Source organism: Melitaea cinxia, chromosome Z, assembly GCF_905220565.1.
Source record: "Melitaea cinxia chromosome Z, ilMelCinx1.1, whole genome shotgun sequence".
Classification (NCBI taxonomy): domain Eukaryota; kingdom Metazoa; phylum Arthropoda; class Insecta; order Lepidoptera; family Nymphalidae; genus Melitaea; species Melitaea cinxia.
In genome coordinates, this window is record NC_059424.1 from 19,176,139 (window position 1) to 19,203,501 (window position 27,363).

At 38.1% G+C, this 27,363-nt stretch overlaps 1 protein-coding gene across 1 annotated transcript in view; it reads right to left on the reverse strand.

The window, feature by feature from the left end:
* The window catches only part of LOC123668429 (probable cytochrome P450 305a1), a 45,236-nt gene that overhangs the window by 12,491 nt on the left and 5,382 nt on the right, over positions 1–27,363 (reverse strand). The window contains exons 2-4 of the mRNA XM_045602161.1: positions 18,390–18,644; positions 16,856–17,074; positions 5,006–5,187 (exon numbers count right to left, since the gene is read on the reverse strand). Of these exons, the coding sequence (XP_045458117.1) occupies positions 5,006–5,187; positions 16,856–17,074; positions 18,390–18,644 (656 nt within the window). The remainder of the gene's footprint in view (positions 1–5,005; positions 5,188–16,855; positions 17,075–18,389; positions 18,645–27,363) is intronic.

The window sequence follows — 27,363 nt, forward strand, 5'->3', positions numbered from 1 at the left end:
GTAGTCTTTCTTTTTTTATGTTAAATAGGCAGGCATTTGACCACATTCTCACCTGATGTTAAGTGACGATGCGGTCGAAGGTGGAGCATGCCTGCCTAATAACAGCCTATTTTTTTTTTTTTTAGCATTTTGAGACCGTGGATGTAAATTTTTAAATTAACAAAAAATATCGTATAATATTGTTTCTTAAAAGCTTAAGTCTAGTCTCTAGTCAAATCTAGTCTGAAATAAAGTATTATTATTATTATTTCTTTTATTCAATATATTTTCTTATGATTACGTTTTTAAATATATTTATAAAAAAGACAAATAAAAATATTTAAAAATATAAAAATAGTAGTCCTCCGATGGCAGGTTGAGGCCCAGGCCACCGGTAGTTAAGGTTCCAGGCTAAGGAACCTCCTCACAATGCGGGCCGTTTCAAGCAACACTGCCTTTTGAATCCGACCCTTGATCCAACAGTCAAGTGAGAGTTTCTTAAGGTGTTGGTCGAAACTCTTCGCTAATAGACCATTAACCATTATATTTAATTATTATTATCATTATTATTATTATTATTATTATTATGTGACCGGACGCCACTCCACCTGCTCCATAGATACACGTATTATAATAAATACTTATATAAATAATATAGTAGATTTACTTATATTCACATATATAAATATAAGCGGGTGGAGGAATACGCCCCGGCAGGGAGATCAAACGGCCGGGGGTTAGGGCTGTAGGCTGAGAAACCGGCGGACAATGCTAGCCGAGTCAAGTAATACCGCCTTCTGCATCCTGGCTGCGAGCGAACCGTCCCGGATCCCCGGTTGCCTCAGATGGCGAGCGAGGCTAATCGGGATCAAACCATTGGCAGATATTACGATAGGGATTATTTCAGCAGACCCCACACCCCACATGTCGACAATCTCGTGCGCCAGATTCAGATATTTACGTTTTTTCTCAGTCTCGGCTTTCACGAGGTTCTCGTCATGCGGGACGGTGATGTCCACTAAAAATACCCTCGACCGTGCCCTGTCCATTACCACGATATCAGGCTTGTTCGCCAGTATCGTCCTGTCTGTGACGATAGGCAGGTCCTAGTAGAGCCGGACTCCGTCGCGTTCGAGTACTGGCACCGGTGAGTATTGGTAATACGGCATCCTCTGTTCCAGGAGACCGTACATAAGAGCAAGCTCTTAGTGGAGAATCTTGGCCACTTGGTTGTGTCTGTGCAAGTACTCAGTATTAGCAAGCGCGGAACAACTCGAAAGCACATGCCTGAGTGACTCACCGGGATGACGACAGGCTCGACAGAAGTCGGGAGTGCCATCCTTCAGGACGTGCTTTCGGTAGTTGTTCGTCTTGATCACCTGATCTTGTATTGCACAGACAAAACCTTCGGTTTCCCGAAAGAGGTCGCCGAATCGCAACCACTGCACGGAGGCCTTACTGTCCACGTGAGGCGCGTGAAGCGCCTTGTAGAACCGTCCATGCAGTTCCTTCTCCATCCATACGGTCTCCCGGTCAGAGATGCTCAGTACGACCGGTTTCTGCCAGTTCTCTTTGGCCAAGGCTAGGGGGGTTAGTCCTTTGTCACACATTGAAACGTCACCAGGCAAAGCGCTGTCCCGTCTCGTTTCAAAGTAGGCCCTGAGGCTGCACACCTCGCGGTTATGCATGGTCTTAGCGCTTAACATGCCTCGACCACCACACTTCCGCGGGATGTACAGTCTCATGACCGACGACTTAGGGTGATGCACGCGATGGTACGTCATAGTTGTGCGGACTCTTCTGTTCAGGGCGTCAAGTTCGGTCTGAGTCCATCTGAGTATGCCAAAGGTGTACAAGAGAGTGGGCATGACCCAAGCCTTGTTGGCTCCAGACAAGTAGCTCCGAAGAACTTTTGTGAGCCGTCCAAAAAAGATTTCACAAACTGCCTGTTTCATGTCTACTTCCTTCACCCCTATGCATTGTGACATACCCAGATACCGGTAAGATTCAGCTTCGGAAAGGGTCTTGAATGATGTTAATTCGAGGCTAAGCTGCGACGATTGAGTCACCTGACCCCTGTCCACATGCACGACCGCACACTTATCCACTCCAAGCTGCATCCTGATGGAACTGCTGAACTCCGTAGTGATTTTCAGCAGTTCCTGCAGGCGTGCAGCGTTAGGTGCCAGCAATTTGAGATCGTCCATGTAGAGAAGGTGGGAGACTTTAGTACCTCCTCTCCGAAACTGAAATCCTGTCCCCGAGCGCAGCAGGGTGCTTAGAGGGTTCAAGGACAAGCAGAACCATAGTGGACTCAGGCAATCACCCTGGAAAATACCCCTCCGTATCCTGATTGGGTCATCCGCGCCCGTCAGTTGCTCACCCTGGAGACATAGGATCGTGCTCCATTGCCTCATACATACTCCAAGGAAGTCTCGAACTGCCTGGTCAATCTTGTATAGCTCGAGGACCCTCAGGAGCCATGAATGAGGTACCGAGTCGAAAGCCTTTTTGTAGTCGATCCAGGCGGCCGAAAAGTTCCGACGGTTGCGTCTGACAAGCTGGCCCGCCACAGAGTCAATGAGAAGGAGCTCCTTTGTACCGCGACCACCTCCACGACATCCGTTCTGAGCTGCAGACAGGATATTAAACTCACTAATATGTCGTGAGATCTTACAGCTCAGAACGGACGTCAGTGTCTTGTAGATGGAGGTCAGACACATTATGGGGCGGTAGTTGGTGGGATCTGCGGTGTTGGTGGACTTAGGAGCTAAGTGAGTGATCCCGGTAGTGAAAAGGTTCGGGAGTGTCTTCCGATCTATTGCCTCTTGGTATTGTCGAGTCAAGGTCGCATGGCAGACCGAGAGCCCTTTTAGCCAGTAGTGATTCAGACCGTCGGCCCCCGGACTTTTCCAGTTCGGAGCCCGCCGGACCGCACCACTGACGTCCTCCGTAGAGATGGCGATCGGGTTCATCGGTTCAATTTTAGCACATGCGTCCTGAACCGCCGCAATCCAAGGGCCGACCTCATGCTCCACCTTCCTGACCATATGTTGCGCCAGAAGGCGACGAGGTCAACCGTACTCGGTTTTAGGGAAGCAGAGCACGGTATCGGGTTCTCCAGCTTTCTATAGAACCTTTTCTGATCACTCACGCAGAGGCGATTTTGTCGGAAGCGCTCAACTCTCTCAGAGTACCTGCGTATGCGCTTTCGCCATGCCGCCATTCTCTGCTTCAGGCCGTCGATGCGCTCCGTTAGCTTATCGGCTTGACATAGCCGATCAGGCTCATCGAGGCTAATGCCTAGCCCGTTGAAGGCCATTCTAACAGAGCGCACAATCCTTGGCCTTGTGTTGCCCGACCTGAAAACTAGCAGCCTACCAATGAGGGCCCTGGCTAGGCTGATACGGCGTTCTATTCTCTTCTTCCAGGCTGGTACGTCGCTACTCTTATAAGTAGCGCGTCCAGGCTCCTGGGTCTTGGCTCCGACAAGGCGGTGCACCACTAGAGCAGCACCGAAGAGAATAGAACCCGTATCCTCCAAGCTGAAGCTGGTTTCCAAATAGGGAGGCAACAGCCTGTTAGCTGCCTCAATGGCATTCCGCGTCGCGGCATTGAGGGGAAGGCGAGAAAGTCGTGGTCTCATTTCCAGAGGGACGCCTCGAGTTTCGGAAATCGCCTCTTGCAAGATCCCTCTCATCTGTTCTACTTTTTGGGCGACTGCTCCCTCAGTGATCGCCTCCACAGGCGCTTCGCTACGAACGCCTTCTTGTTGCATTGACACTTCGTTGCGCACCGTGGACACGGGTTCGACTTCAGGAGCAGCCTCACGTCGAAATCGTTCGAGCTCGGCGGCGTCAAATATGCCCTTTCGTTGGATGTACCGAGCTCGATCTGCCAGTTTCTGTTCCGTAACAGTTAGCGTAGGCTCAAGCAGTAGGAACTCGCGGTGCATTACTGCCCGGTAGCCAGTCCGCCCGGTCTCCCGTCCTACAGCCCTATAGTACGCACGCATAACACTCTCATTCATTTTCGGTGTCCATCTCATGCGACGTACTCCACCAGCGGCGGGCAACGAATGCTGAGTCCCTTGGGACTCTGTCGTCGCCAAGCCAACTGGTGGGGATGGTGGATAAGCCGACCGGTCAGGTGGTGGTGCCGGTCGGCGGGGTTGGCTGGCGGCCCGCATGCTGCCACGTCCAGCGCCAGCTCCAGACGCGCCCTGGCGTCCCCCAGGCAGCGGCCCTATGCGCCTTTCCAAATCATCCTCCATCATTTTTGTTTTTTGAGTGCTAATATACTCACTTGGAGAGGCACTCACGCTCTCCGAGGAGGCTGCGTGGGTGTTATGCAGCTTTTGTTGCCCTTAGTCGCCTTTTACGACACCCTAGGCGTAGGAAGGGGTGGTCCTATTCTACTCTGCCGGGAACCACACGGCTATGCCGGGAACCACACGGCTAGCGGCTTATTATTAATATTATTATTAATATTATTATTATTATTATTATAACTTACTACCTAAAAACGAACGAATTCAAGTTGTGAAATCATTATGATGTAAAAATTTAAATGCTCATAGAGAATATGTTTAAAAAGGCCATGAAGAATGCCATCCCGGTATAATTGGTCTTCCGACTTGAACACAAATCCGATTAAATAATTTAATGAGTAAATTCTGTTCAAAGTTTTGGTTCAAATTGAAGATGTATATTTTCCGAAATTCATTCACTCTCAACAAAGCATTCTAGTAAAATTAATAACTTCCTTGACGTCAAAGAATTCATTTTAAATATTATAATTCAAAATAACAATAGACAACAACAACCTTATATTGTATACAAAATTTGTTATAAGACAAGTTACACAGAGTCGTTATTAGTGGAATTACATATTACATGTATTTTTTTATTGCCTGAAAGGTTATATGACTCCTCATCCCTGTTGGGTTATTTAATAACCAGTGGTAAAAATTAGAAAAAAACTATATTTGATATCAGAAACATATTATAATAAAAAATAAAGTTACCTCAATGATGTCAGATATTTGCTGGTTCATTTTTTTTATGAGCGTAAATCCACTTCGTTGGGGCATAAAGAACCTGATCCACGGCCACTGGTTCAGCCAACCGCCCGCCATAGAGAAAGCTTCAGATCTCGCTTTTAATAAATCCAATAAAAATTTTAAGCGTTCCTCTTTTATTCGCTCACCTGCAACGAACATTTTTCGTCCGTGTTAATATCGTCGTTCTTGTTTTTTATCCGCTAAAGGGAAGTTTAAAGTCTACCTTGATTCCCATATAAAAAGTAATTAATACTTTCATATTTCCAACCGCAATATGCTAGACTTCTTTCATAACAACTCCTATAAGTATTCGTATAAAATCGTTTCCACAGCTATTAAAATGAAGTTTAAAATTATAAAACTTTTTAATTTTTTACGAGCTGTCTTTAAAACGATTAGTGATGTAAGGAACAATGAAGCAGGAATACCATGACCGTTCGAATTATGAATAAGCGAATTCTTTCTGAGAATTTATTGAACAATGTTATTTAAAAATTCTCATTTTAAACTTTCATTTTTAAATAGCATTGCGCTCACTTGACGGGAGCTCTTACTGTTGGACTGAGGACTGCAAATATTCGCGGACTTTTGATTGCGTACTGTGACTTTTGACTACCGTCTACTGTTTTATTAAATTGATAAAAAATTTACTTTTATTTTTCCACATGTAGGAGATGAATCAAAGCTTAGTCCACCATGCCGCTCCAATGTGGGTTGGCGGATATATTCCCTACTATGAGTAACGATCGCTATCAGGTGTACATGATAACAAACGGGACCAACGGATCAACGTGCTCTCCGAGGGACGGTGGGGAGACCCACAAGGACAGCACAAACACCTAGACCACGGAAAACATCTGTATGGCCTAAACATTTTTTTTCCATGTGCAGGGTCGAACTCGCAACAGCCACAAACTAGTGCTGTGACCGTTGCGCCAACGCTTCGTAATATATATTGTTTGTTAACACTGCTGATGTAAGCAATCATTGATAAACCTTAAAACATAAATATTGGCTTCCTAGTATTTTAAAGAGATTACGAATGTGATCTATGTTCATAACAATACTCTAAACTAACGCGATGGTAATAATACATATTTTGTAAACGTATAAGTAAAATTTTAATTAAAGTTTATACAAACAAAAAACTCCTATCATAACTTGGGATACAAATTAACAAAAATTTTGCTAAAACGAACAAAAATGAATTGGTGAATAAAGGCATAAAACTGATATAAAACTGACAGCTGAGATATCACAAACCGTTCCTCATTTGTCTAAACTTTAAACTAACAATTTCGCTTCGTAGAGTTTATAAAATTTTCCAGAGCAAAGGTAACGCAAATTATAAAAAATATTTCCCTAAAAACATTTGAGAAACAAAATGTTCAGTGTTGGTACGCACATACAAACAGCGTTGTCGAACATATGTTACGTAACAAAATTTCCGATGTTCGTGTTTCTACTTTGAAACAAGACAACAATGAATCAACGTAAAAACTAGATTTGATCAAAAGTAAATTGTATCCAACTATTTATGAAAGTCATAATTGAAATAATACTTATTTTTTTATTTAAAAAATTACTTTAAATACGTATCATATAAAAACTGTATAAAATAGGCTGGTAATTAAAAAAAAGTTTTTGTTTGAATTGAAAGAAGTTTTTTTTTTCTTTGTTATCTTCTTATATATAAAAATGAATCGCAAAATGTGTTGCTAAGCGCAAAACTCGAGAACGGTTGGACCGATTTCGCTAATTCTTTTTTTAAAATGTTCCTTGAAGTACGAGGATGGCTCTTACGGAGAGAAAAATTCTAAAAAAAAAAAATTTAAATTTCCTGAAAAAGTCTAAAAACAACACTTTTCTATACTCCCGTACAAAAGATTTGTGATAATACTTAAAAGTCAATTTGAACTTTAATACCATAGGATAAAGTTTGTGTTAGGCGATACGAAGTTCGCCGGGTCAACTAGTTTATTATATATTTTTATTTATTTAAGAAATAAACTTTAAGCTACAATCTGCATCTACAGTATATTCATCTAATCAGTTACGGCAAAGCAAGAAATATTTTTATCGCGAAGCAGACCTGGGGATTATGGGAGTACCTCACTCAGTCTTACAAAGATCACAGCCAAATAATACTGCGCATAGATCGTGTTTTTGTTCCTGTTGTGAGGCAGTTAGAGATCCTGGTCATGTATAGTGTTGACAGAAGAGGTAACAACACCACGTTTGTGGTGTTCCTAATCTTGCAAGCGCGTTAATTTAGCACTGCTACACTTAACAATGTAATAATGATTACTCAAATAAATAAATAAACGCCATACACTTAACGATCCTTACTAGGATTAACGCCTGTGTCAAGGGTCCGGAAGCACACAATACATAAGCGCAAACGCCTAGACAACGGCAAATACATATCTGTAACGCTAATATACGTACAAATGTATGCCATCTGAAGGAATTGAACCCTCAACAGCCAGCGCTACAGCCATAAGCCTGTCAATAATGTTTACAAAACAACGATGATAACATACTTCCACAATTAAAAATAAATATCACAATACGTGACTACATTTATAACTCTTCAATATTCAAAGACCATAGTTATATTTGATGCTTTTATATCACTGTCTCGCACCACTTAAACAATAACGGTTTGATAATTACTATAATAACGCGTTATAACACAATTGCGACTTATTACATCCACGTAACGATATTAATAGCGATACGTCAGAGGAATTTAGCCGTAAATCCGATAACCTCTACGCCGCACAACCGCAACATTAAAACATTGTGCGTGGAAACTATCGAAATATTAATTGATGAGCCGATTATCTAACCTGGCTAAATAATTCTACAAGTTATATTAAAAGTCAATGCAGTTTATTTATAGAGATTATCTTAATCAAAGATATTGGGTTAAATCGCAATAACAGGCCTACTATCACCGATGTCTTAGAAATGTTACAGAAATCATAGAAAATATTCTGATTAAATTTTGGGACGTAATTTAGAAATATGTGATTAGACCATTAAATTCCGCTTAATCTGTCAGATATTTCAATTCGCAAACTGTTCCTGTAAAACCAAAAATAATAGTTGCTCTCGAATACAAGGTTATCAGCGGAATCGAAAAAAGAACCTCAATTCGCTGTCGTGATGTTTGTTTGTTTCTTCCTTATCTTAGTTTTAAGACGAAATTAGAAATAATATCTTTCCTGTAATCATTTTTATTACAGCAGGATAAAATTATGAAATTTAAAAGTATATATAGTATGAAAATTAATAGTGCTTACTAATTGATTTGTAAATAATTAATAATTGTGCTTAATGGCATATTTTAAGTGGGTGTAAGTGTAAAGCTTATATAATATCATGTTATATCTATACAAATAAATAAAATTGGAGTGTTTGTTTGTCATATTTAAATAATAACTTTTCACTAAATGCATATGGGTGTATATACGGTACATATACCAAAATATCACTTTTTACAATTTTTGTCTGTCTTTCTGTCTGTGTTTGTTCCGGCTAATCTCTAAAACGACTGGGCCGATTTTTACGGGACTTTCACTGGCATATAGTTGATGTAATAAGGAGTAACTTAGGCTAGTTTTATTTTAGAAATTTATATATTTCATAACACTGTGAAATGAACAATAACTTTTTTGTTAAATTCCACACGGACGAAGTCGCGGGCACAGCTAGTCTTATATAAAATTCTCGTGTCACAATGTTAGTTTAAAACTCCTCCGAAACGGCTGGACTGGTTTTTATAAAATTTTGTGTACCTACATATCAGATAGGTCTGAGAATCGGCCAACATCTATTTTTCACACCCCTAACCTAGCAAAACAATGTTTGCGCGGTCAGCTAGTGACTTTACAATTTTGAACTAGGAACACAACAAGATAATATAAATTATTTTAAATAAATATTACATTTTTCAATGCATTTTTTAAAATGTCAGAACACATCCACTTGGCCAATAACTAATAATACCGGTAATCGCGCTATTATCGCGTTATCTATATACACTTAAATCAATTATAGTAATCGCTTTAGATTACACAAACATTACAGAAAGCTTGATCATGATTTGACTGATGTCTATGTGATTTGATTTTCTATTATGTAATTTAATTTACCTATTGCTCACCTGTGGCTGAACTATTTCTATTACAGTATTCGTACAACTCATTCACTAGTTTAACAGAAAAACTTTACGATAATTGTATTTGCAGGCAAACGAAGAAAAACCGACTTCAATTATATCGACAAGTAATACAACGTAGGTAGACGAAAAAATAGTCAAGTAAATACGCATTATCAAAGATTACTCCAAAATTTGTAATCAGATCTCGATGAAATTTAAATGCGACCACATCATAAACATCGGCTTTCGATTAAATTTAAAAATCATTAAAATCGGTACACCCAGTAAAAAGTTATGCGGATTATCGAGAGTTTCCCTCGATTTCTCTGGGATCCCATCATCGGATCCTCGTTTCCTTGTCATGGTACAAAACTAGGGATATCTCCTTTACAACAAAAAAAGAATTATTAAAATCAGTTCATAAACGACGAAGTTATCCCTGAACATACATAAAATATTGTCGAATTGGGTAACCTTCTCCTTTTTTGAAGTCGGTTAATAAAATAAAAAATTATTTCATCCTAGTGCGCTTTAAAAGCACTTTTGAGTCGCCATTTTAATAATTAAATTTATTTTCTTAATAATTTATTTTCAGTTAAAGTAAAGCCACCGCTGATTTGGAATGTTAATTTTGCGAGTCGAAAAAAAGTCGACATTTGAAATTTATTCAAGCAACACAAGCAGTGCAAGAAGTCCAGCACCATAAAGCCCACACATCTTTATTATTATTCTTATCTTAAATAATTACTATTTCTGTTTACCGTGTGCTACTATTCTATTACTATTATATCAAATTGATTTCTATGTCGATCTATCGTGTGTACGACATGTAGTCAATTAGCTACGCTAAGGCTCGATATAGATCTAATTGAACCAGAGCAAGATAACACATTCGACCGAGCTGGCGTAATAGACTATTCGAATTTCATTAAGTCGTAAATTAAGTTCAAATAAATTAATTATGCTTGTTTTTTTGTTTTACTGATAATTAAATATGTAAATATGATTAAACTTAAAACGATTAACAGTAGACATGTACGATAATAGACAATTGTACAATCGATTGTGGGATTTTTATTGCGTAGGGGGATAAATTTTGTTTTATTGGTTAAAGCTTTTATTTGTTATTTTAGTAACAATGAAAGCCATATTGAGCTGGTGACAAACTTATACATACAATAAAATTAAAACTATGTGGTGTCATGGGGCACCAGGTAGGAACGAAGTTCCTTCGGATAGTATAGAAGCAACACAATTTGAAAAAAAAAAATTGAATTTTATATATATTTTCTAGTTCTTGATTTTTAAGCTATTGCATAGCTTCTATCGCGGGCCTTGAGCGCGGGGACCGAATCCAGAAATTCCGTAACGAAAAAAACCTCACGCTCCCCACTCCGACGGGCACGGAGGTGTGGCTTGAAGGCCGTGCATCGTCTAACGTCGTTTCAGTTCGGCAGTCTTCGACACGGCGTTGTGTGCGTGCGTTAAGTCGCAAACTTATGTTTCTTATTTCAGTTATCATAAACCTATAGTTTCAATGATAAATATTCCTGAATAACCAACAGCTACTGTAAGACCCACATGTATTGTAAAATAATAAAAACATTTTAAACAATATTAACTTTTTATTTATTTAATAAAAGAAAAAAAATTGTTTTCTTATCGGTTACCACGCTCAAATAGTGTAACTTGAATTAATATCAAAGAAAAAGAAATACTGCATAAATAAAATAAATAAATAATTATAATTGCTTAAGTTGATACAAAATGCTATGCAATAGCTTTACCGCGGCAGTCCCCGAGTGCCACACTTTTTTTTTAATTTTGTTGTTTGGTTTTTAATTAAGTACATAAAAGTATTTAGGAAATTTAGTATTTTAGAAAAATAAAAATACCGTAAAATAAAATAAATCAAATAAAATAATAATAATAATATTTTAGTTTTACAAACTTCATATTATACAGTTGTGTGACTGACATTAAGTCACTTCCGTTATATATTTTCTTACGGTTTTATGATCACAGTATTTTTCAGTTCGGTCGCCCAGCCAAATGTCAAGCCTGCCGTAAGGAACTTCGTTCCAAAGATTGTCATGTGTCTTTTATTTTCAGAGTTTTTGATGTCAATTTTTTTACTGATAAAGAAAACTAGATACACATTTTTTTTCATTTTTAGATATGTCTGTCTGTTTATATGAACAGGTATCTCCACTGAAGTATGTAGTACGTTTGTTAAGAAATCAACCAAAAATTCATAAAGATTGTCTTGAGAAAACGTATGGATTTTATTTCATCAAAGACTTCATATGAATTTTCTATGAAGATAAAGACGTTGAATTAATATACTCAACTATAATCTAAGCATCTTAATGAGGTTGTATATAATGATATACCTACCTATATGATATTATCTATATTTAATGTTTAAACTCGTAGAAGAAAAGAGGCGATCAAACTTATATATTTACTGTAACGCAAATTACCAACAAGACTTTGAAGTACGACAAGATAAAAATAGATGGCGCTTTCTAGCAGTCTCTTGATCGGGATTAATAATAATAATAATAATAATAATAAAAAATAAAAGCCGTGTGGTTCCCGGCAGAGTAGAATAGGACCACCCCTTCCTACGCCTAGGGTGTCGTAAAAGGCGACTAAGGGCAACAAAAGCTGCATAACACCCGCGCAGCCTCCTTGGAGAGCGTGAGTGCCTCTCCAAGTGAGTATATTAGCACTCAAAAAAATACTATGATGGAGGATAATTTAGAAAGGCGCATAGGGCCGCTGCCTGGGGGACGCCAGGGCGCGTCTGGAGCTGGCGCTGGACGTGGCAGCATGCGGGCCGCCAGCCAACCCCGCCGACCGGCACCACCACCTGACATGTCGGCTTATCCACCATCCCTACCAGTTGGCTTGGCGACGACAGAGTCCCAAGGGACTCAGCATTCGTTGCCCGCCGCTGGTGGAGTACGTCGCATGAGATGGACACCGAAGATGAATGAGAATGTCATGCGTGCGTACTATAGGGCTGTAGGACGAGAGACCGGGCGGACTGGCTACCGGGCAGTAATGCACCGCGAGTTCCTACTGCTTGAGCCTACGCTAACTGTCACGGAACAGAACCTGGCAGATCGAGCTCGGTACATCCAACGAAAGGGCATATTTGACGTCGCCGAGCTCGAACGATTTCGACGTGAGGCTGCTCCTGAAGTCGAACCCGTGTCCACGGTGCGCAACGAAGTGTCAACGCAACAAGAAGGCGTTCGTAGCGAAGCGCCTGTGGAGGCGATCACTGAGGGAGCAGTCGCCCAAAAAGTAGAACAGATGAGAGGGATCTTGCACGAGGCGATTTCCGAGACTCGAGGCGCTCCTCTGGAAATGAGACCGCGACTTTCTCGCCTCCCCCTCAATGCCGCGACGCGGCATGCCATTGAGGCAGCTAACAGGCTGTTGCCTCCCTATTTGGAAACCAGCTTCAGCTTGGAGGATACGGCTTCTATTCTCTTCGGCGCCGCTCTAGCGGTGCACCGCCTTGTCGGAGCCAAGACCCAGGAGTCTGGACGCGCTACTCATAAGAATAGCGACGTACCAGCCTGGAAGAGGAGAATAGAACGCCGTATCAACCTGGCCAGGTCCCTCATTGGTAGGCTGCTAGCTTTCAGGTCGGGCAACACAAGGCCAAGGATTGTGCGCTCTGTTAGAATGGCCTTCAACGGGCTAGGCATCAGCCTCGATCAGCCTGACATAGCCGATAAACTAACGGAGCGCATCGACGGCCTGAAGCAGAGAATCGCGGCATGGGGAAAGCGCATTCGCAGGTACTCTGAGAGAGTTGAGCGCTTTCGACAAAATCGCCTCTTCTTGAGTGATCAGAAAAGGTTCTATAGAAAGCTGGAGAACCCGATATCGGGCTCTGCTTCCCTAAAACCGAGTACGGTTGACCTCGTCGCCTTCTGGCGCAACATATGGTCAGGGGAGGTGGAGCACGAGGAGGGCCCTTGGATTGCGGCGGTTCAGGACGCATGTGCTAAAATCGAACCGATGAACCCAATCGCCATCTCTACGGAGGACGTCAGTGGTGCGGTCCGGCGGGCTCCGAACTGGAAAAGTCCGGGGGCCGACGGTCTGCATCACTACTGGCTGAAAGGGCTCTCGGTCTGCCATGCGACCTTGGCTCGACAATACCAAGAGGCAATAGATCGGAAGACACTCCCGAACCTTTTCACTACCGGGATCACTCACTTAGCTCCTAAGTCCACCAACACCGCAGATCCCACCAATTACCGCCCCATAACGTGTCTGACCTCCATCTACAAGACACTGACGTCCGTTCTGAGCTGTAAGATCTCACGACATATTGGTGAGTTTAATATCTTGTCTGCAGCTCAGAACGGATGTCGTGGAGGCGGTCGCGGTACAAAGGAGCTCCTTCTCATCGACTCTGTGGCGGGCCAGCTTGTCAGACGCAACCGTCGGAACTTTTCGGCCGCCTGGATCGACTACAAAAAGGCTTTCGACTCGGTGCCTCATTCATGGCTCCTGAGGGTCCTCGAGCTGTACAAGATTGACCAGGCAGTTCGAGACTTCCTCGGAGTATGTATGGGGCAATGGAGCACGATCCTATGTCTCCAGGGCGAGCGACTGACGGGTGCGGGTGACCCAATCAGGATACGGAGGGGTATTTTCCAGGGTGATTGCCTGAGTCCGCTATGGTTCTGCTTGTCCTTGAACCCTCTAAGCACCCTGCTGGAGCGTTCGGGAACAGGCTTTCAGTTTCGGAGAGGAGGTACTAAAGTCTCCCACCTTCTCTACATGGACGACCTCAAATTGCTGGCACCTAACGCTGCACGCCTGCAGGAACTGCTGAAAATCACTACGGAGTTCAGCAGTTCCATCAGGATGCAGCTTGGAGTGGATAAGTGTGCGGTCGTGCATGTGGACAGGGGTCAGGTGACTCAATCGTCGCAGCTTAGTCTCGAATTAACATCATTCAAGACCCTTTCCGAAGCTGAATCTTACCGGTATCTGGGCATGTCACAATGCATAGGGGTGAAGGAAGTGGACATGAAACAGGCAGTTTGTGAAATCTTTTTTGGACGGCTGACAAAAGTTCTTCGGAGCTACTTGTCTGGAGCCAACAAGGTCCGAGCCTATAACGCTTGGGTCATGCCCACTCTCTTGTACACCTTTGGCATACTCAGATGGACTCAGACCGAACTTGACGCCCTGGACAGAAGAGTCCGCACAACTATGACGTACCATCGCGTGCATCACCCTAAGTCGTCGGTCATGAGACTGTACATCCCGCGGAAGTGTGGTGGTCGAGGCATGTTAAGCGCTAAGACCATGCATAACCGCGAGGTGTGCAGCCTCAGGGCCTACTTTCAGACGAGACGGGACAGCGCTTTGCATGGCGACGTTTCAATGTGTGACAAAGGACTAACCCCCCTAGCCTTGGCCAAAGAGAACTGGCAGAAACCGGTCGTACTGAGCACCTCTGACCGGGAGACCGTATGGATGGAGAAGGAATTGCATGGACTGTTCTACAAGGCGCTTCACGCGCCTCACGTGGACAGTAAGGCCTCCGTGCAGTGGCTGCGATTCGGCGACCTCTTTGGGGAAACCGAAGGTTTTGTCTGTGCAATACAAGATCAGGTGGTCAAGACGAACAACTACTGAAAGCACGTCCTGAAGGATGGCACTCCCGACTTCTGTCGAGCCTGTCGTCATCCCGGTGAGTCACTCAGGCATGTGCTTTCGGGTTGTTCCGCGCTTGCTAATACTGAGTACTTGCACAGACACAACCAAGTGGCCAAGATTCTCCACCAAGAGCTTGCTCTTATGTACGGTCTCCTGGAACAGAGGATGCCGTATTACCAATACTCACCGGTGCCAGTACTCGAACGCGACGGAGTCCGGCTCTACTGGGACCTACCTATCGCCACAGACAGGACGATACTGGCGAACAAGCCTGATATCGTGGTGATGGACAGGGCACGGTCGAGGGTATTTTTAGTGGACATCACCGTCCCGCATGACGAGAACCTCGTGAAAGCCGAGACTGAGAAAAAACGGAAATATCTGGATCTGGCGCACGAGATTGTCGACATGTGGGGTGTGGGGTCTGCTGAAATAATCCCTATCGTAATATCTGCCAACGGTTTGATCCCGGTTAGCCTCACTCACCATCTGAGGCAGCTGGGGATCCGGGACGGTTCGCTCGCAGCCAGGATGCAGAAGGCGGTGTTACTTGACTCGGCTAGGATTGTCCGCCGGTTTCTCAGCCTACAGCCCTAACCCCCGGCCGTTTGATCTCCCTGCCGGGGCGTATTCCTCCACCCGCTTATATTTATATATGTAAGTATAAGTAAATTTACTATATTATTTATATAAGTAGTTATTATAATATATTTATCTATTATGTATCTATTATATATTGGGCGGGCGGAGTGACATTCAGGATTATAATAATAATACTTTTTTATTTGCAACATCCACACAAATCAATGTTACATATCCATTAAGCTAAACAATTAAAATAAACAATAAGGACATCGCAAACCCGGTCTCAAGCTCGGCATATGCTGGCAGAGCTGTCAGCGCCGATCTTCCGCTTGAGCCGTCGGGTGACAACACGGTCGCACCAACACCACATACCATACAAAATCGGAATACAGAAAAAGAAACATGAAAATTAAATGGATATAGTGAAGTATACATGGGACTAATATATTATACGGCAAAGTGAAATGCTCTGGACATTGAAAGGAATTTCGTTCTTATTCCGACACATTAGAGTACAATTCAGCTTTGTTTACATGTAAGTTCTAAAGTAAGTAATAAAAATATTCTTTCAACATAAATAACGCTTGCTAGGTAAAATAAATAATAGGTTATCCATAATCCATTTCACATAGGATGGGTACGGTGACATTTGATATGTTCCAATACACTCTCACTAATTTCAACAAATCGGATAAATATACGTTTTTAAAAATCACCAATTAGTTTCCAAAGCAAACAATAATACTTGATTAGATTGAAATTGTATTTAAATATGCGTTTTTACGTTTAAAAAAAAAATGAAAAAGGTACAGAAAAAAAATAAAATAAAATAATAACCTAAAATTACAGGCATGAAACGAAACGTTCAATGATAGGGATTGACACGTAGTAATCGGCTAAAATAAATAATCGTAACGGCCATCTTGTAAATCGCGTCAACTCACTGACTCGAGATATCTCAATCAGTACAAACTACAAAGCAATTTATATACGAGTCCGCCATGTAGTACCGATCGGATCAATCACAATTTAATAAGCCTTAATAATGTACAGTACAACAAAAATCAAATTACACTTACATCGTGCACAAAATTTTCTTGGCTTTGCTGGCAATGTAAAATATATTCTTTCAATTTTAATTTATATTTGAGAAAACTTTGTGTATTTCTAATTGGTGGGGGGGTATGTTGTTCCAGCACCCAGCAATAAGTACCGTCAATGCCTCAACTACATACTGAAAATAAATCTTATGTGCGGACACCGTGGATAGATGTAATTTTGTAATACATTTATTCATTCAAACCTCTCTTTACTCTCATTCATCTTACATTATACACTAATTACCTTGATCATGTACTCACCAGCAGTAAATTTCCATAGAATATTTATAACCGACGTTGCAAGTATATGTTTTGGACTGAATGATTTGTTTTTGTGTTCGCTGATATATTTTAATATAGATTGCATCTCGTTTTGTATTTCGGCTTCCATAGCAGTCTTTCCAAAACCAACATTCTTAAGATGTTTTACAGTAAATTGCCTGTGCTCTCTCCATAGCGTGCCATCGGCGAATGTTATACCTGTCATTTTAAAGTCAACGGTTAGTATTAAATTAATTTTAATGACACCGTAAAATTTATAACTGCTTAAGAATATCCCAATATATAGTCAATAAATATAATCATATCTATTAATCTCGGTGAGTACGTTAAGCCGTTGGTCCCGGTTGTTATCATGTACACCTGATAGCGATCGTTACTCATAGTAGGGAATATATTCGCCAACCCGCGTTGGAGCAGCGTTGTGGATTAAGCTCTGATCCTTCTCTTACATGAGGAAAGAGACCTATGCCCAGTAGTGGGATATTACAGGCTGAAGCGAGCGATATCTATTAATACGCTAAGGGTAAGATGTTTGCCTTCCTTTTTAGAAAAAAACTCACAATTACTCCACATAAATTTTATATCATTTTCCATCCAAAAAATATTATTGCTTTTGTATTTGTTAATTAATTAATTATTAAAATTATATATATGACGGCTTTAATTTTGAAACAATGTCAACATGATAGACGGGATACTTTTTTGTAATCTTGTAAAGTGATCATTATTATACTTATTAGTACGAATTATTCGCACGGTATAGCTAGTATGTGATTATTTTGCTTTTTGTTAATGAAGTATAATATATAAAAAATACGTAAGCGTATAAGACGGGTGAAATACAGTTAGGTGTTAAAAAATGGATATCTATGTCCACTTTAAGAAACAAACAATGGAACACAGATATTAATATATAATTACTTTATGTCAATTATTTAGATGCGTTATTAGGTTTTACGTTTAAAATTTTTAATCTATATATTGCAAATTTAGCTGGTAATATTGAAATATTATTAATCGAAATAAGATGCAGTTTTTTTTGCAATCTCAAGATTTACAGACGGAATTATGTTCTGACGCCGCTGTTAAAGGCAGTAAAATTAATTTCAATAGTATATTAAAACGAATGTTCTGATTTTTTATGTTATAGCCAGCCACAGAAATACCATTAAAACAATTTCAAATCGGAAGAAATTCATTTCGAAAAAAAGGGCTTTCAAACAAAAAAAAACTTTGCAAATTTACATGCACAAATATAGTATAAAAAAAACTAGATATATAATAATAATAATAATATACAATTCGTATACAAAGTTATTTTTATACCTACTTGTCTGTGTATAGGGATCACATAAAAACAACCCAATATATTTCGCTAACCAGCTACACTCAGTAAAAAGCTATACACATAAAAAAGTAGTCGAATTGGTAGAACTTTCTCCTTTTTGAAGTATGTTAACACAGCGAGAGCACGTCACAGTTTAAAACATGTGTCTACAAAAAAAAAACATACCCATCCTCTTTCCGAGACAACGTAGTTTAATAAAAAAAGAATCAGGTCGACCTTCGAACTCTTTCTCAGTGAAAACTCGTCGTATATTATTTTCACCGAAAACGACAACTATCGGTTCCGAGCCGAGCTTTATGCCGAGAACTTTAGTTGAATATTCTTTTGCTATATGGGATAAGCCCTTCCATTGTGACCCATACTTCTTTGCCATTTTCTGGACGAACGCGCTGCTTCCGAATATTGGATACCATTTTGGACCTGTGATAAAATATATTTTTATTAGTTTCTAATATTCCATATTAAATTTATACAAATACATAACTTAAATAAAATAAAAACAAGTTTAAAACTAAATTTAGTACTTATATTAACGAAAATAAATTATGCATTGATATAGTAACGCTAAAAATTTTTTTTTGTGATTTTAATGTCATATTTATTTATTTATTAATAATTGATTGCACAATACATTAAAGAATTGTACACACACAGGCAGGCTTAATGCTAAAAGCATTCTCTACCAGCCAACCTTAGGACGTACAAGAGCAGAGGTTTGTAGGTGTGCAAAATCGGGTATTAGTAAATTTCAAATAAAGAAGAAGAAAAGGGAGGAAATATAAAGTAAAGTTAGTGGCTTAGTATATACATGAGCAAATAAATTCATATATATATATATATATATATATATATATATATATATATATATATAAACATACATAAACAGATACAACCTTGCATACATACATACACATATACATACACACATACACACATACATACATACATACATACATACATACATACAGACATACATACATATATACATACATACATACATACATACACACATACACACATACATTCATGCATGCATACATACATACATACATACATACATACATCATAGGTATTTGAGAATAATTATTTCTGTTTTTTTTCAAAAATTATTATTGTTTCATTTTTAAAACTAATCTATATCTATATAAAAGTTAATAATTTACTAAATGCATATGAATGTACTATACACGGTACATATACCAAAATAACATTTTTTTTACAAATTTTTGTCTGTCTGTTTTTTTTAATGGTAAGCGATTACCGTAGCTTATAGACACCTGCAACACCAGAAGCATCGCAAGCGCGTTGCCGACACAATCCCCAATCCCCCCAGGAGCTCTGGTCACCTTACTCACCAACAGGAACACAATACTGCTTGAAAACAGTATTATTTAGCTGTGATCTTCTGTAAGGTCGAGGTACTACCCCAGTCGGGCTGCTCCATATTTTGAGCAGGAAATTCCTGCTGTGCCCTACCTCAGTTAAAAATCTGTCTGTTTGTTCCGGCTAATTTTTAAAACGACTGGACCGATTTTGATGAGACTTCCACTGGCAGACAGCTGATGTAATAAGAAGTAACTTAGGCTACTTTTATTTTGAGAGAAAAGTATTTTTTTTTTGTTAAATTCCACACGGACGAAGTCGCGGGCACAGCTAGTAATTATATATTATGTGTATACTATTTGGTTTGACAAACAGCAAGACAATAAGCACCCCCTCTCCTACATGGAGAAAAAGGCCTGGGCAGAAATGGGATTATTATATACTTTATTATACACTTTATTAAAAATAATGTACAGAAAATTACATTTAAAGTTGATGGCAAAGTTGGACTTATCTCTAGAAGAGATCTCTTCCAGTCAACCGCCAATGGTCATGAGAGAGAGCGTCATATAGCGGGGGACACAGTGCAAGAAATAACAACGTAATAGCTAAATAACTGTAATACATTCTACAGTAACCTTATATACATAAGAGAAAGAGACCAATACCACGCAATAACAAATGGTTTCAATTTGTTTAATTCTACCTATTACAAGAGAAAAATTTTTGTTCAAAAATTTATTAGTATTTCCTTTTTAATAGGAGAATGTGAAACGTGATATATTAACCAGGCTGGCATTCCGACGTGGTTGGCCCGTTCTTTGTGACGCCCACATTTATTAAAAGTCAATTGTCCACTGCGAATCAACTATTTTTTACCCAAACAGGTCAACAATACCTCACATTGTTGGTTTTAATCACAGAACGAACAATTGATCAAATTAACTGAGAGATATTTTTAAAATATCGATTGCATTGTTACCTATATCTGTTTGATATTATTAAACTCATTTATATTTGTTCTCGAAGCAAACAAAAGTCTATTTTTTGTTTGAATAATTTGAGCTGGAGTAGATTATTAATAATATTATTTTTTCTGTATTCGAACAAATGTCAACTGAATCAGCAAATATTTTTGGAAGAACTTATCGAGAGTTAAAGAAGTGATCGTGAATTCTTTTTCTCGCAACGACGTGACAATCTATTATTCCTAATACGCTTCAAACCTATTTTCATCAATTTGTTAATAAAATAATTTTTTAACATTTCAATTCCATATTCTATTTGAGATGAATATTATGGAGAAACTCAATCAATACTGAGCAGCGGGACGTTGGAGGCTGAATGCGATTATGGAGAAGCTATGGAGAATATACTAGTGGTATAGGTAAAACCTAAACAAATCTCCTCTTCTTTTTTTTAGTCAAATACTATCGTACATATTCCATCAGAAATTTACTTCAGAGTCGGGAGCAGAAGTGTCAGGATTCTTATAGTGAATACGAGTCCCAAAAGCGTCTACTTTTGATTTTTGAGTTTGAATTAGCTGGTGTAGTGGTGCATGCCTATAGGGCGACAAGCAGTCGTACCTTAACACCTGCGGTTTGCGGCTTCGATTCCTTTCGGAGTAGATATATGTTACAAATATATGTTTCCGGTTTTTAGATGTCTGTCCTTGGGGGCCCCCAAACCGTTCCTCGGAGAGCACGTAAAGCTGTCGATCCCGGTTTTTATCATAAGCACCTGATAGCAATAGTTACATATAATAGGGGATATATTCAGCAGCTCAAAATGGAGCAGCGTGGTAGATTGAGTTCCGGCTCTTCTCCTGCAGTCTGAAAGAGGCCTATGTGTAGAAGTGGGATGTGACAGGCTGAATCAATAGCCATATGAAAATAATTATTTGAAGTTATTTGAAAAAAAAACCTGCTACGTTTCAACTTAGGAAAATTAGAGTTTCAGGCGCGAGTAAGATATTGCTTTATATTTATATGTTAAATTATTTTTAGCAATTTTTAAGAAGACGTCAATTTTATCGGTCTGAATTCTGTAAACAGATTTTGTAATCAAGCCAATTCTAACAAACTAAAGCTATTTACAAAACAAACATTGTACTATCGTTATGTTAATGTACCTAAACAACAAAAATATTACAATTTAACCGTTCTCGCTATCCAAATATACCCGAATATATTTCAACCAATCCAGTACACGTATAACTCTGTAACACTCAAATATATAACAGCAATAATAAGAGTTAAACGAATGGCGTTCGTTACACGATTACTATATGATTATATATTTTATATACTATTAGCGAGCCGCCTCGGCTTTGCACAGGTGCAATACTGATACTAAATATAAAATATAGCAATTAATATAAAATATAATATATGCGCATAAAAAAAATGTAAGTGTTCTTGTACTATATTATGCATGTATCAAACATATAAACCTTCCTCTGGAATCACTCTATTTACTAAAGAAAACTACATCGAAGTCCGTTGGGTAGTTTTATACATCTAAGCATACAGACAGCGGGAAGCAAATATGTTTTATACTATGTAGTGATTATACACGTGGATGCTCCATATAAATATGAAGTTCTACACTCAGCGGTTTAAAAGTACCCTTACTATTAAATCACAAAGATAATCGTATGGAAATACCATTTGCTAAACAAATCGAACAGAATTTTTATTTTAAAACTTCAATAATTACTTAATTTAATTTTGCTAGGAAAATATTTATTTGTAGTTTAAAATGTTTATTTTATTGAAATAAAAATGTGGACAGATAAGATTTTTTGTAAATTATGCAACCATTGGTACGTTACCGTAATTATATAATATTTGATTTGAAGACAAATAAAGATTTTATCCAATTTAAAGATTAAACACTTGATTAAATTTAAAAATCGGAAAGAGAATACAATGTGGGCTGAGACCGCGGTATTTTGAAATGTTACATTTTCTTCGTCAGTTCCTCATTCAATTGTTAAAATAATATCTATAACTGGAATGAGTTCTTGAAATATGACGTGCGACAATTCACAGTGGCAAAAAGTGTTAGACTGAGTGGCAATCCTTCTCATCACTAGGAGGCACGGGTTGCTTGATTATAGTTATGAGTACACATAACAAACTAGTTTTTTGATATACTTTACAGTACATTTTGTTCAAGTATTGAAGTCAAACTAAATTAATTTAACAGGAAAGATATAACATAATCATAGCCTCAGTCAACTCCATATTTCTAACAGACAAAAGAAATTAAAAAAACAAACTTTTATTAATAAACCAAACTAAAAATTTAATAATCTTATCAAATTCGTGTATTGTCATCGGTCCTCGATAAGTCGTGTTTAAATGAAATCTGAACGTTTGAAGTGAGTCAAAGGAGTCGGTTACAAACATACAAATATACAGGTGAAGCTAATAAAAAACGTGTAAAAAAGGGAGGAGATTCTCAATTCGACTGTATTTTTAAGCTATTCCATAGCTTTTATCGCGGGCTTTGAGCGCGGCGACCGAATCAAAAAATTCCGTAACGAAAATAAAACCTAACACCCCCCACCTGCCTACGACTGTACGAAGCTCGCACGGATCGAGACGAGCTGCTCCATGTATTGTAAGATAATAAAAATATTTTAAGATATTAACTTCTCATTTATTCAATAAAAGAAAAAAAAATCTTATCGGTCACCACGCTCAAAAAGTGTAACTTGAAATAATATCAAAGAAAAAAAAATACTGCAAAAATAATAAATAAATAAATAATTATATTTGCATAAGTTGATGAAAAATGCTACAGAATAGCTTTACTTGTCTTGTGGTCCCATTTAAATTTAAACAAGATCTGATTCTTAGTTGAGTAATCACTAATAATGTGTATTTAATTGACTCTTTTACCGACTTCTTATATTACTTGTCGATGTAATTGAAGGTTTTTCTTTTCATTTCCGAACAAACACAATTATTAGTGTCTTTGTCTAGTAAGCGCCTTAATATAAACCCATACCTTAGGTTTAAGTTCTCAGACAGAGCAATTTGTATATGTGGAGTTGAGCACGAATGACTGCACTTTGTAATGTCAAATCGTTGAGACTGACCCATAGGCTTACAGTGACAGCGCAATAATAGACCACAAAAGGATATAGTAACAAAGGTTCAAAGTTCACATAAATTGATAAGTCTTTTTCAGTAAGACATGGTTATTACATATTTTTTTTCCTCTCAAATATATATTTCAGTAGTTATTTTAGAATTGAAGCGTTCATGTGTTCATGTTCAATATTACTTATTGTTAAAATGTTTTTTTATTAAATCAACGTTGTAATTTCTAATATTCACAATATAGAGATTTTCAGATATTTGGACCACACTATCATGATCAATAAATAATAGGAATTAAAAATTTATCATGTCAATAAATAACAATGTCAATAAATGATCAACAAATATTTGATAATAATATATAAAAAATAGCATAGCGTCAAAGAATTAATTTTAATATGAAACTTTGCATAGTTGCGGGTGTTATAAAAGGACTCACTATAGACGGCGCCGCGGTCGCTTAGAACCGAATATAAAATCATCATATCAAAAATTACAAAACCCAGCCGGTACATCATTCCGTAGCTTAATTGGCTAAAGCACCGACACGGTGAGTCGGAGATGCAGCTTCGATCGCCTCTGGAACGGATTTTTGATATGATATTTAAAAAAAATCCTCATTTATGGGTAACATAAAATTAAATAACACACTATCATGAGTAGTAATGGATGTTTAATTATTACAAACACTTTTAAAAATACGAGACGTTGTAACCACTGACCAACTCCATGGATTGTAGTACATACTCTTTTTTCCTTTTAAAAATAAAATTCTACGAAATCCGAATGTATTAAGCCTAAAAATGTTAAGGACTACGAGATATGCAGATTGATTTAGACATTTTTGTTGAATAGGCAATTACACTTATTTCCTTCCTTAAGTTAATTCAGATCACTCAAAGTTTCAAAAGACATCATTATCCTCCTACGAATAAGATCATGTACTACTGCCCCACAATCACTCAAGTTACTCCGTACTACCATTAGAGTTTGGACTTTTCTATATAATTTGAATATTGCTAAAAATTCTTGGTCTAAGCATCTTAGTAATCTTACTAGCCTTCTATCATTTTTAAACATGACACTATGTGAAATGACTAATTATATATTCCATTCAATAATCTCGCATTATTTTTAGTGCGACACCCCACACAATTTTAACGTATTTCTGTTCGACCTGCGTCTGTGTGTATGTGTGTAATTTTTATTGTTTTGCTTTTTATTTAAAAGGTAAGCTTATACTTCCTTCTAAATATTTTGCTTATATTTTCTTGTTTCTGATATGATTTCTTCTAAACTCTAAGAACGTTTTGAGATTACATATTAGTGCGTTTTATCCGTCAACGCTTTAGGCGATAAACGCGGTACCGTGATACAAAGAAAGGCGAGACGAGAAAATCAAATTGACATTGTTCGTATTTCCGAGTCTTACACAGTGCAACGTGTCATTTGTTTTTAAATTGCACTATTTAACCTTTTTAAAAGGATGCTATAAAATGGTAAAATAATAGAGGTCGACATAAATTTTACGTTGGTTTTATTTACCACATAATCCTTACCTGTACTTTTTTACTCGTTATCAATATTCTTCTACCTTTTATTTTATTTATCGTTTCTAGCTTAATTCCAAAAACTTCTTTGATTCATGAACTTTTTTGATTCTACGGGATATTCCTAGATTGTGATTTTAAAAATCCTGATATTTCAGTGATGTTGCAGACGCCATGGTCGCGGGTGACTTAACTCAGTGTTTAATCCATATTATTTCTTTTGAACTCAAAGAACGTTTTGAATTTACACTGCGTTTTTATCCGTTAAATCTACCAGGCTCTTCAGTATCAGATATACAGTATATATAACTACACCAACAAAACCATTATTGCAATTGATTTAAAACGCAAGCAACTATAGTAGTGACTTTGACTTTGACAACTTCGTAGAATTTCATAACTTAATAAGTTAAGAGGAACCAAGCGTTTACTAAGAAATCACTCAGTTCGTGTTAGCTTTGTAAGACTGCGAACTTGTACAGTAAGTATACACAACTTTACTTAAGACAAACAAATAAATTACGCAGCTGGTTTGAATACCGTTTAACTAAGAAAAATAAAAATTAACTGAAAGTATATAGGTTATAATTTTTAAGCATGCGTGATTATTTATTTTGCTCTTTTCCACGTTCGACGTAGTTTTTAATGTAAAATAAGATAGCGTGGTGATTAATGTGCTAGATTTAGATAACATACCTGTGAATATTGTAACGCTTTTGACTCCAATTTTTGTTAGTGTAGCGTGGATTAGTAAAGGTTTCCCTTAAAGAATTTTATTTTGCCTACAATCCCTAATCCCAATAAAAGTTGTTCGACTCCTAACATCCTCATCGTCCTTGACATCGTTTAAAAAACGAGCTCGTTTGATAGACTCGTTTCGCATGATACCTTTCGTGACCACATAAGCACGGCTATAGTTCACATAAAACGCGCATGTGTTTAACAAATGCAACAATGTTTATGTTTTAGTGTGTGTGCGATTAAAGGACTCGTAAAAATGATGTCGTAAAAATGATGTCAATGTCAATTTAACGATGTTCTAAAATTGTTGAATAAATTTAATTTATTCGACAAACTGAATATCTGAATTCATCTGGAATATTTTTTTTTTTTAATGTAACTGACGAGGTACTTTAACCACAGTCCCCGACCATGCTATTTTGTGTGTTTCCTAGCGATAAAAAGATTTTCATTCGGTTTTCACTATTAGATATTATATAATATTACTATTAGTATATATTGACTAACATATGATGATTGTTCAAAAGGTGGGAATAAATAAAGCCACCTATGAGATTTTGTCTAAAACACTGTCATATCCCTATAAATTATGATATGATGATATGTTAAACAATATATGGCCTGGGGTAGTACGTACGGTAGTAGAGGTACGGTATAAATGAGGGCACAGAATCTGGGCACAGAATATATCCTGTTCAAAATTTGGAGCAGCCCGACTGGGGAAGTACCTCGAAATTACATCACGGAAATAGATCGCGGCTAAATAATATTGGTTTCAAACTGTGGTATGTTTGTGTTGTTGTGTGTAGTTAGTTGACCGGCGCTCCTGGGATTGAGGATAAGATTGGCAATATTGGCATACCATCAGGTGGGCCATACGCTGCATAAAAAAAGAAGAAAAGACATTGTGATGTCTAAGTAACATAATTATAATTTAAATATTTTATTTATTAATTTATAATTTAAATGAATATTTTAGCAGTTATCACCAATTAAACACAAGGCGTGAAATAATTCCAAGCTTAGACTGTGACTCGCTTGACGTGACTGTCACGCGCCCCGCCTTTCGCTGTCGCTAAGGACATTTTAGTAATACACGTGCGAAGACAATTATTATAGAGCTTAATTTGAACTTAAAGCGTGTTAGATTAAATTTTAATATTTAACCTTCGTAGAAGTGGCCATTATCCTTTGGTGTATAAATGTTACAAATCGTACCTTACATAAACCCTAGCAATAACTAATATTTAATAAACGTACAATTTTTTTAATCGAAGAATAAGTTCCGATTATAATAATTATGAAAAAGTCAACTATCTGTATAATTTTATTATACCCGTTTAGAATTTAGATATAAAATAAACAGTCTATCAACATTTTACAATCATTTTGTTACATTTCCAAAAAGGC